We start from the raw sequence: 12,116 nt of genomic DNA, 5'->3' as shown, positions 1-12,116 counted from the left end.
CTGTAATTTACGATGTCAAAAGCCTGCCTGGAACGCAGCATTAGCGAAAACGACCGGACCACTTACTTCTGCTTTAAGACTACACAAACACACACGCCGTAACATCGTTTATGTTATGTAATGTTATCCACCTGCTCCATTTATTGATTTTTCCCCGGCTTCGTTGTCAACAAATGCACATGGCTAGGAGCGTAACCAAAACAGCAGAAAAGCGAGCGGACTTGCATAGTTCCACACATCTTCCGTGCACTGTCTTTCTGTGTAAATATCTCATGTTACAACATGAAAAACCTGCGGCTTATATTCAGGTGCGGCCTATATATGTACAAAATCTATTTTCTTTTAAAATTTAGCTGGTGCGGCTTATATTCAGGTGCGCTCAATAGTCCGGAATTTACGGTAATTAATTATAATAATCTTGTGTCTTGTCCTCCTCCTCTGTGTGTGTGGTTGTGTGTGTGTGTGTGGTTGTGTGTGTGTGTGTGTGTGTGTGTCAGTGGTGAGCCCGCGGCGCCCCGGCTGCAGCTGGAGGACGGTCGTGTCGGGGAACAGCCTGAGGTCGTCTACCACGTCTTCCACACGCTGCTGTTTGGAGCTCTCACTCTGCTGTTTGACGGGTGAGTCTCAGTCCGTCCTCGTCCTCGTCCTCGTCGTTGTTTTTATTTAACAGCACGGGCCTCTGTCAGGTTTCCACGGTAACCGAGGTGTCGTCCATCCATCGTCTCCTTCTCTCTCTCTCCTCCCCCAGGATGAAGTTCCTGTGGACGCCGTACGTCTGCATGTTCACGGCGTTCGGCGTGTGTTCTCCTGACGTGTGGATGACGGTGTTCAGGTGGCTCAAGCTGAAGTCCATCCACCCGGTGGTGCTGGTCCGTGACCTCTGACCTCTGAAGCCCCAGTTACAGATAGATGTATAGAGAGGGTTATATATACTGTTAGATAGATGTATAGAGAGGGTTATATATATACTGTTAGATAGATGTATAGAGAGGGTTATATATATACTGTTAGATAGATGTATAGAGAAAGTTATATACTGTTAGTGCAGGGTTCTTACGGATCCTTCAGGCATTGAATTCATTAATCTAAAAACAAGGCCTTAATTGGCATTAAAATGTCTTAAATCAATTTTTCAAAAGTCTTAAAAATGTTAACACATGGTAAGTGGTATTTTATGATTGTAATTAGTCTCAAATCTCAAAATAATTGGTAACATTCTGACATAGAGAAGTTAGTTAGTGGTGGCCGTCACCGCAAATCTCTCACCGCCACCAGATCCCGAGTCAGTTTTTTTTTTTTTTTAATGCATTTATTTTGAAAGGACAGCTGTGGAAAACTCGTGCGAGTTTGTAGTTTTCACCAAAGTCCGTACTTTTAATGGAAACACACAGAGCTCAAATTTCTTTTAATGCGCATTTCCCAGTTATTTGAATCACTTTGGATGGAAACATACAGTACCGACGAGCAAACGTGTCCTTTTTAGTTCATCATCTCCTCTCCACAACTACACAGCTGTTAAATGATGTCACTCACTCACTCATAGCCCCCCCCCCCCAATCATTCATGTAGCAGTCACTTTACCTTGGACCACATAGGAAAGTGGGTAAAATTGTCCCTAACCCTATGTATGTGGTGACGTTTTTTTTTTTTTTTTTTTTTTTGCATTTGTTTTTAATGTGAAGTCAGTCTTAAATTTCATTTCAAGTGGCATTAAAAACGTCTTAAAAAGTCTTAAATGTAACTTGGCTTAAGCTGTAGGAACCCTGTATTGAATCTGATCCAGCTTGTTGCTCCTGTGTTTCTCTCCTCAGTCTCTGATCCTGAGCACGGCGGTTCCCACCATCATCGGCTTCAGTCTGTGGAGAGAGGTGAGACCTGCAGCTCTGAGGTCAGAGGTCGTACGTTTTGAAAAAAAACTTCAGTCCACCCCAAAAGTTTTGGACAAGTCAAGGATTTTTATTTTCCCAGTTAGTAATAACAGCCTCTGTGGTTGATTTAAAATTGATGAATAAAAATTTTGTATCGACAAATCTCAAAAACATGAATTGTCCCCCCCCAATAAAAATACCTTAAATTATTCAAAATTGAACAAATGTATTTTCAGACTTCACATTTTAGATTCACATCTAAAAAGAAATGATTCAAATGGTGCAACATAATGTTTGACAAATATATTTCTGACTCCACATTCCATCTCTGGTCTCCTCCACTACGATGCAAATGAACGGGTAGTTTCTTACGCAGATGCTGATGACATCAGCAAAACGACCCCCTCAATCTTAGAGCTTCATATTTTGATATTCATCCGTATTCATTTAATATTCAGGGATGCAAACAGCGCGCCGAAAAGCGAAACTCGCTTTTTTCATGACCAATTAGGTGACTTGTGTGAATCATTCAGATCCGAAGAGTTTTTGTTTTGAGGGGGGGGGTCTCAGCGTCTCAGCTGGGGTCAGTAAAATGTTTTTCTAACAGGCTGACAGTGACAATCACGTGAAACTAGCCTCGCATCACCAGGCTCTTCAGACAAGCGAAGAGCCTGGTGTCCGTTACCTCTGAATTAGTCTGCATTCTGGTTCCTGTCTGTAGCGGATACCGAAATCACCAAATTCACCAAAATAAAAGTGTCCACCAACATAAAACTTATAGAATAAACATTAACTTGCAATACAATTAAAGCGAAATGTTAACTTAATGGCTCGGGGACTTTCTTGTAAATTATATTCCTTAAATTAAAGAGTTTTACCACATTTTATTAGCTTGGTGCTTTTATTTTGACGGAAAGGCCTGTCTCTCTTGCCCTGGATCCGTTTCCTTCCCAAAACAGCGAGTCAACGGCCCCAGACTACGTGAAACTGAGGCGAACTCATTCATGGTTTCTGATCATACTGATAACTGCCGACCTCCAATGTTGACGCGCGACGTGCGCGCTCGTTACCCAAAGCGGCGCGTATCCGCGTGCAGTCGGTACATTACTGTGTCAGGCAGGTGTCTCCCACGGAGCTCTGCCCCGTTTCAGAGGTGAAGGAGAGACGTCGCCTCCGCGATGTAGAATGTGTTCAATTAAAGTGAAGGCTATGTCCATTACACACTTTTCGGCCTTAAAATGTCTTAAATTTGTTGAATTATTGTTTTTTTCAAGTCTTAAATAATTTTAGACAGGTCTTAAATTTTCTTATGCCCACCATGGGCGAGCATTTCACTCGCATTTGCCCCTAAAAAAAAAAGACATGTGTGAACCGGGAAAATCACAAAAAAGAAAGAGCACAACCTGCGATTGGTCCAAAACTACAAATCCCACAATTATCTGGCCTCAACAATAACAGTAGTTAGTGTAAGTAAGGGAGAGTGGAGCTGTAGGTGAAAAGAGGAAACAACGCACGTCTGGTCCTGTTCTATGTTGTTCGTTCACACCGTCACCGTTTATTCGTTACGTCCGCGGTGTAAAAGGCCGTGACGCAAAGACGCGATTAGGCGCGAGACGCGATTAGGCGCGAGACGCGGTATACGCGACTTTTTTTTTTTTTGCGACGCTACACGCGATTCTTTTTGTGCGACGGGACCTTCGCGTCTTCGTCCTTTTCATCGTGTTTGGCGGGAAGACCCGCAAGGGGCTTCCCGCCAAACACGAGGAACGCTTTTTTTTCGCTCGAGTTTTTACGCGCGACCAAACGCGAGATACGCGAGAAATGCGATTTATCGCTCGTTTTGACTCGTGTCAAAAAAAAAATTCACGAGCCCGCCAACAACTTTTTTTTTTTTTTTTTCAAAGGAGGTTCAACTGGACTTAGTTATTTGTCTAGGAAGACGTTTCACCTCTCATCCATGAGGCTTCATCAGTTCATGTAGCATCTGACCAGGCTGGGACTGGTTCAACTAACTGGTGTAGAGACTCAGTATAAGTCCAGTTGCTTTCGATTTAACCTCCTTTGAAATACTATGACCTGGACAAATGAGAATATGCACAGGCCTACAACAACATTTCTGCTCTCACCAACCATGGTTGAGGTCACAACGCTGCTGTAGCTGCTCTGGAAGTCCGAGACACTGAGGCCAAACGCCGCCGTCGCTTCTGATCCATGACGGCGAGTTCCGGGCTGATGAGCTACAGAGACTGAGCAGCGCGTCGCTGTGTCGGACTGTTTGTTTGGATTTAATGAAGAAGCTGCACAGAGTCAGGTGAGCAGAAGCTCCCCCCCCCCCTCTCACCGTGGAGCCGCTGCTGTCTCACAGCCGCCACCGACCCCTAGAATAAAACACCACCGACCCCTAGAATAAAACACCACTAAGCCGTGGACGGTCGCTGCGTGGATAAAATGCTGACGACCAAAACAGCCGCCACCAGGTCACTGACTGGAGAGTTTTAAAGTCGGCACATGAAGGCAGCTCAGACCGGCCGGTGCCTCAGCGCGGTGATCAGCAGGACGCTATACCCAGTACCGGCCAGCTCAGTACAGAGGGGGGGGACGATAACGTGACGCACAGTATACTGTTATGAGACACATTATGCATCCCAACTGTCTTTTTTTTTTAGAGGATTTTTTTTTTTTTTTACCAAGAATGCGCCCCAAAAAATCATGATCCAGGGGCCAAAATTCGAAACAAATATATATTTTTTAAATCATAATTCTCATTATTCTCCTGATGTCGGTTTAATGTAAACAGATTGCGCTGTTATGCGTCATGTGACAGCGGGGCAGAGCTGCAGCTGCTGTGCTGTGATGGACCTGATCAGACTGGTGGTGGTCCACAGTCAATCAGTCCCAGATCCTCCACCGTCAGCAGATCCCCCGGAAGCCCCCGCAAATAATACATCGACAAGAAGTTAAGTGGCAAGTTGCACCTTTTCGTCGGCTTATTATTTGCGGATTTTTTTTTTATAGCCTATATAACGTCACTGCAACATGCGGCTCTCAGTGCTTGTCGGTGTTGTGTCTATAAATTGTGAAATAACTTTTCCTCGATAGAAATATGAGACGTGGTCGACAGGTTTAATTCATCCATGTTTTGGCAGACAATACAAATAACCAATGATAATGAGATTTCCACCGCGCCGAACCAATCATGTGGCTGGAATAGAGCCAGTCAACAGTAACATGTGCATTTGTTTGGGTTGCTGCAGATGTGCACATCAGCTGACACCGCCGGTAAAAGAGACAGAGAGAATGAGTGTTGTCTCGAAAAAAAACAGTAAAGGAGAACTTGGACAAGTGACTGAAAAGACGCGTGGTGCGTAATGTGGACACCAGGCAGCTGGAGCGGACCGTGGTCACGGTGCGGCCGCTCTGCTGCTGCTCACCTCAGTGTGTGCGACAACTCATTCATGGTTGTCTCTGATTACACTGGTAACAGCCTTCCTATTCACCTCCAATGTAGACGCGACGTGCGCGCTCGTTACCCAAAGCGGCGCGTATCCGCGTGCATTCGGTGCGACGGCGCCGCCGTTTTCCCCCCGTGCATGTCCGTTGCTGTGTCAGGCAGGTGTCTCCCACGGAGCTCTGCCCCGTTTCTACGGTGAAGGAGAGACGTCGCCTCCGCGATGTAGAATGTGTTCAATTAAAGTGAAACTAACACATTATAGGCCTATATGTCCATTACACACTGAATGGGATGTTAAATCCCATGTCTTTATTTCTTCTGTTTATTTTAATAGTAATAATTATGACTAACATTCAGTGAAGACCTAAAAATCAGTATCTCCAAAATTGAAATATTGCAATGGTTTTTATTTTTTTAAAGCATTTTTAATCTTGAAATGTTGGCCTTCTGAAAACTGTCCATCTATATGCACTCAATACTTGGTTGGGGTTGAACTACTGGAAATGGACTTTTCTGTGATATTGTTAATGGTGAGCCCCCCCCCCCCCCGCCAGACAATTCCTCTCTTTTTTGGTCCTGACCCGTTTGCATCCCTGAATATTAATCAATTCATAAAGTTCCATACACTGGGAGAAAAGGAAGATGGTGAGAAGAACTGGGGATCTGGGAGACTTGTTGGCTAAAATGTGCATGAACCCCGAGTTTGTTCTGGTGCTCAGACACTGAGCAGGTCTCATCATGACGTGTCCTCCTCCTCTCTCCTCCTTCATTCTCCTCCTTCATTCTCCTCTGTCCTCCTCCTCCTCCTCCTCCTCCTCCTCCTCCTCCTCCTCCTCTGTCCGTCCTGCAGTATTGTCCTCGGGTCCTGGCCGAGCTCTCGGACCTGCAGGAGTTCTACGACCCCGACACGGTGGAGCTGATGAGCTGGATCAGGTGATCAGACGACGCTCCTCTCTGATTGGTCGGTTGATGTCCACTGGTCTCAGGTGCGTCCGTCTCTGTAACGTCTCGTCTTGTCTCTGTCTCGTCTCGTGTCCAGGTCTCAGGCGCCGGCGGCCGCGGTGTTTGCAGGAAGTCCTCAGCTGCTGGGGACGGTGAAGCTGTGTTCAGGTGCAGCTGTGACCAGTTTACCTGTGACCTCCGACCTGGAGCTGCTGAGGAGGAGCGAGGAGGTGAGTGACGTCACTGACGACCTCGCTGATGATGACGATTTTTTATTTATTATTATTTATTTATTTAATTAATTTGCACAATTTTACAAGCAAGCAAAACAGCATAAATACAGCAAACCCGGAGGAGTTTATAAGAGAAATCTCACCTCATAAAAACAAGAAATAAAAGACCACAACAATAGACAAAACAAACAAAACATAAAAGCTACAGAACTTTTTTTGTAGAATAAAAAGCATGTCCAAGTGAGTGGGATAGGTAGCTCCCCAAATTACATTACAATATATGAGGTAAGAATATATTAACCTATAATAAAGGGTCAATAGACACTTCTTGTGAACCAAACTTTTAATCTTGCCAATGATACCAACAGATCTGGATATTTTATTACCGTACAGACAGACTGAATGTGAGTCTTCCAGCTTAAGGTTTCATCAATTAGAACTACATTAGAAAGAGTGTAGATGAGACCTGAGAAATAGCGTTATTTCCAATGTTCTTTGAAGAAAATACAATGAAATTAGATTTTTTTTTTTAATTTAAAGATAATTTGTTTGACTGGAACCATTTGAAGATTTTTTTTCTAATATAAGTCAGACTTTGCTTTGTCCATCAGTAAAACAAAACCCTGTGGAACCCCACATGTTATGTCGATCCATTAATGTTAACAAATTGATGATGATGATGACATCCTCCCTGTTGTGACCGTGTGTGTGTGTGTGTGTGTGTGTGTGTGTGTGTCCTGGCTTGGCAGACGTACCAGGTCTACGCCATGAGGTCAGCGGAGGACGTCTACAAGATCCTGACGTCCCACAAGACCAACTACGTGATCATCGAGGAGTCGCTCTGCACCGAGCTGAGCGCCAACAAAGGCTGCAGGGTCAAAGACCTGCTGGACGTCGCCAACGGACACGTGGGTTCATCACTCACTCTGACGCTGATTCATCAATACACACTGTTGTTAGAGATAAATATTATATATATATATATATATATATATATATATATATATATATATATATATATAGACTGAACATCTTCCTACAGTTCAAGATAAATACAGAGAATTTGAGACAGTCAGTTAGAGTCAAGGAGATACAGATGATCATAAACCAGTTAAAACTATTGAAGCACCGATCCGGCTTATTCAGTCAGAGACACTTCATTGAGCTTTATTGAATGTATTTTCACCTACAAACGAGCCCAATGCACAACTTAGATACTGCAGCCAGTTTACTTTGCAAGAAACTCTGGATTTTTCTGAAACTTTTGTACGTTTCATGATATAGGTCTTAACTTTCATCCATCATGGTCTTAAAAAGGTCTTTAAAAGGTCTTAAATTTGAGTTGGTGAAACCTGCAGAAACCTAGAGCTGCAACTAATGATTATTTTCATTATCGATTAGTTGTATGGTCAATAAAATATAAAAATTTCAAATTTCTAACGCTTTTTATGCTAAATATTCAAATTATATTCAAATTTTTAATGTGTTGTTTTTTTTATTTTATTATTATTACATCACGCGTCCACTAAAGGGCATTCCAATCATATCTGTTATGTAACATTATTTTGCAACACACTTAAGTTTTACCAACTCAATATAAAACTTCAAGAAGGGAAATCTAAATATTCTAAGTAGTGGTGCAACGGATCGAAGTTGATCATAAATTTGAAGCTGCAGCTCTACGTCGTGCAACTACATTTTGTTTTGTCAATTTGTTAATTTGTGTCGTTGCGGAAGGTACACACTCGAACGTCATTTTTCACCTTTGAATGTTCTCATTTTGAAAACAATTCGAATTCTGTTTGAATAGCGAAGTTCGATCTGACAGCCCTAGTCCTCAAATGTCTTGTTTTGTGCACAAACCAAAGAGAGACTCAGTTTATTGTCATAAAGGAACAAAGAAACCAGAACTATTCACATTTAAGAAGCTGGAATCAGAGAATCTGGACTTTTTTTTCTTAAAGGGATAGTTGAACATTTTGTCAAATTGGCCCATTGCCATAATCCCTATAGTCATAGCAGTAGGTTCGTTACCTTTAATTGTCGGTGCAAGCTAGGGATGGGAAATCGGCCCTATATTCAGATCATTCGATCGTGGACACTGTCGATCGCCGATAGGCGATCCAATCGCGGGGCAATTACGTCATCTTAAAAAAAAAAAAAACTTGCTATATCGTCCACACACACAGACAAGCGCGCATGCATGACGCGCAGGTCGGGATTTTTTTCCTACCCGCGAGTCCCGAAGTATTTTGACCCGCCCCGCACCACCGCATCTATTTTCACAACCATCCCCGCTGCTATTAAACGTCAGACAGCGGCTTTTTATTTTGAAAGGGCAGACAGAGTTGCCGGTAGCTTGTCAGTGTGGAGCTCGTGAGAAGTGGGAGTCACAGTGCAGCGAGTGCAGCAGCCGCGGCGGCCGCCGCCTCTCCCTCTCCCCGGTCTGCTCTCTGCTCTCAGTGCAACCAGCCCCGCTCTGCTGATGCGCCCAGCCGCCGTCTCACCACCGGTTCCTTCACACCTCCGCCAGCTTTCACGTCAACATCAGCGCACCCCTGATAACACACTCTGGACTTCATCATCAGTGTTTTTAATGACCCGCCCCGCCCCGCACAGCCTGCGTCCGCGGCATGCACCTCCGAAAAAAAGTGAGAAGGGAAAAAAAAAGATGCAACAGGGTGTGTAATTAAGAGTTTAATATTCACTCCTCTGTTGCACAGATCCAAGGGCTCTGTATGCAGACATGTTGCTCCACAAAATATTTTTCAAGTAGCGCAGGTTCTAGAGATTATTTCTTTAACATTATGGCAGTAAATTAATTAAAGATCGCCTTAAAGATCACCATTTGAAAAAAAAATCACGATCGTCCCTTCGATCGCCGATAGACGATCCGATCGAAAATCACTCCATCCCTAGTGCAAGCTATTTTTAGAACGGCGGAGCAGAGCCGTGAGCTGCTCAGAGCTACGCTATGGAAGCTAAAGGAATTTCTTGGTTACCCTCATCAAACTCATCAAATACACAATCCAACAACTCCACAACGCTCTGGTGGACAAGTTGTGACCTGCACATTCACCACGCTATGAGATAATAACACAACGTTACCACACAGAGTTGTTTTAGAGGGAAATACAGAGACTGCTTGATGAAAAACTGTCCCTGAAGGCAACGTGCATCAGCGGTTTTGCATGAATTTCCCTCTAAAACAACTCTGTCTGGTAACGTTGTGTTATTATCTCATAGCGTGGTGAATGTGCAGGTCACAACTTGTCCACCAGAGCGTTGTGGAGTTGTTGGATTGTGTATTTGATGAGTTTGATGAGGGAAACCAAGAAATCCCATAATGAGCCTCCGTAGCGTAGCTCTGAGCAGCTTCGCGGCTCTGCTCCGCCGTTCTAAAAATAGCTTGCACCGACAATTAAAGGTAACGAACCTACTGCTATGACTATAGGGATTATGGCAATGGGCCAATTTGACAAAATGTTGAACTATCCCTTTAAAAAACGACTCAAACTGATTATTAGATTATCAGAATAGTTGATGATTAATTTAATAGTCGATTATTGTTTGATTAATCAATGAAATGTTGCATTAACTGGTTAACGCCTGTGTGTGTTGTTTTGTGTTGTGTTGCGGTTCAGGTTGTGTACGACAGAGGAGAGATCTACTCGTTCTCCAAACACGGACGTTTCTGCCACGAGATCAAGATGAACTACTCTCCCTACACCAACTACTTCAGCAGAGTCTTCTGGAACCGCTCCTTCCACGTCTACAAAGTCAACTCAGTCATCTCCTTCCAGTACTGACAGCAGCTCCTCTGTGTGTGTGTGTCTGTGTGTGTGTGTGTGTCTGTGTGTGTCTGTGTGTGTGTGTGTGTGCAGATGGACAGTTGTTGATGTTGATGTTGTTGGACTTTGCCATAGTCGTCACTGTACTGTAGTTTTATAAGCCATGTGTTACTGTTACTGATGGAGGGTTAATGTGAGTCTGTCTTCATCTTTATGTGACAAACTCATTTTTTTCTTTTTGTTGCCTTGACGACAGACGAGTCATGTGATTATGGTCTGTCTGTCTTTTAGCTTTAACTCAAGTCCTCACATTTCACTCTGACTCTAAAAGATGAACAGGAACTAGTCTGAGCGGCGGCGGAGGGATACGAGTCGACCCCCAAGGACCAGACTCTGGTGGTTCGTTAAATGGTGATTATTGATTTAAAGGGACAGTTCAACATTTAGTCAGCTCCTCCTCTCACCATAACCCCTATAGTCATATAGCAGCGGGTTCATCACCTTTAATTATCGGTGCATGTTGTTTTGAGATGGGTGGAGCAGAGACGTGAGCTGCTCAGTGAACACAATGGAGGTGAACGGTACAGCAGGTCCCCTGTCCCTCATCAAACTCATCAAATACACAATCCAACAACTCCACAACGCTCTGGTGGACAAGTTGTGACCTGCACATTCACCACGCTATGAGATAATAACACAACGTTACCAGACAGAGTTGTTTTAGAGGGAAATTCATGCAAAACTGCTGATGTGCGTTGCCTTCAGGGACAGTTTTTCATCAAGCAGTCTCTGTATTTCCCTCTAAAACAACTCTGTGTGGTAACGTTGTGTTATTATCTCATAGCATGGTGAATGTACAGGTCACAACTCGTCCACCAGAGCGTTGTGGAGTTGTTGGATTGTGTATTTGATGAGTTTGATGAGGGAAACCAAGAAATCCCATGAGCCTCCGTAGCGTAGCTCTGAGCAGCTCACGGCTCTGCTCCGCCGTTCTAAAAATAGCTTGCACCGACAATTAAAGGTAACGAACCTACTCCTATGACTATAGGGATTATGGCAATGGGCCAATTTGCCAGAATGTTGAACTATCCCTTTAAATATACAGTTTCCCATGGTGCCCGACATGATGCATGATGGGAGTTTGACCTGTCGGACTGAGCCTGGTTCTGGTTCTGATGCCTTACATGCCTTTTCACACACTCACACCCTCAGCTGTTGTCTGTGACGCTGTCGTTTCCCACGCTGTGGCCGGTACCCGAAGTATTCACTGATCGATCTCCAAAGGCCATGTAGTGATTATTATTCAGCTTTTATTGATTAACTGAAGGAAAATAAAACTGTACCGACTTGATTCCAATCAAAATGATTTTTTAAAATGTTTTTTTTTATAAACGATGTGCTGCTTCTAATGTCGTCTGATATTTGTTTCCAGGTCGTTGCTCCGCTCCTGTTAATCAATCATTATAAAATGGTGAAAGCACTTTGTGTGTTATAGTTTATTTTATCATACAGTTTCCTTCTCTGTTCCACATATAGATTTATTACAATGCTTTATTCTTTTGATAGTCAACATCACCCTGACTGTTTTAACCTTCACCTTCCCTGAAGTTATTGTTTTATCTGATGAATGTGTCATAAATATAATATTTCTGACATTTTGTTGGCAATGGTTTCAGTTTCAGTTTTAAAGTTTTCCTTTTCTATGTGTTCAGGGGTTTTCAGTGTTACAGGTTTCACAACAGCTGTTTTAATTCTTAGGCAAGGCAGTTTTATTTGTATGTTTATTATGTCTCAAAGGTCTTTAAACAGCATCATAGCAACATCCTCTGAC

The 12,116-nt window shown here is 43.4% G+C and overlaps 1 protein-coding gene across 1 annotated transcript in view; it reads left to right on the top strand.

The window, feature by feature from the left end:
* Positions 1-10,877, top strand: part of LOC310993704 (putative C-mannosyltransferase DPY19L4) — a 28,424-nt gene extending 17,547 nt beyond the window's left edge. The window contains exons 13-19 of the mRNA XM_083982140.1: positions 498-617; positions 749-869; positions 1,812-1,868; positions 6,170-6,252; positions 6,359-6,491; positions 7,244-7,402; positions 10,139-10,877. Of these exons, the coding sequence (XP_083838266.1) occupies positions 498-617; positions 749-869; positions 1,812-1,868; positions 6,170-6,252; positions 6,359-6,491; positions 7,244-7,402; positions 10,139-10,303 (838 nt within the window). The 3' untranslated portion in view covers positions 10,304-10,877. The remainder of the gene's footprint in view (positions 1-497; positions 618-748; positions 870-1,811; positions 1,869-6,169; positions 6,253-6,358; positions 6,492-7,243; positions 7,403-10,138) is intronic.
* The last annotated feature ends 1,239 nt before the right edge of the window (positions 10,878-12,116 follow it).

Source organism: Trachurus trachurus (genome assembly GCF_905171665.1).
Source record: "Trachurus trachurus genome assembly, chromosome: 11".
Taxonomy (NCBI): domain Eukaryota; kingdom Metazoa; phylum Chordata; class Actinopteri; order Carangiformes; family Carangidae; genus Trachurus; species Trachurus trachurus.
Note: the sequence above shows the minus strand (reverse complement) of the source record. Positions and strands in the feature narration are given on the sequence as shown.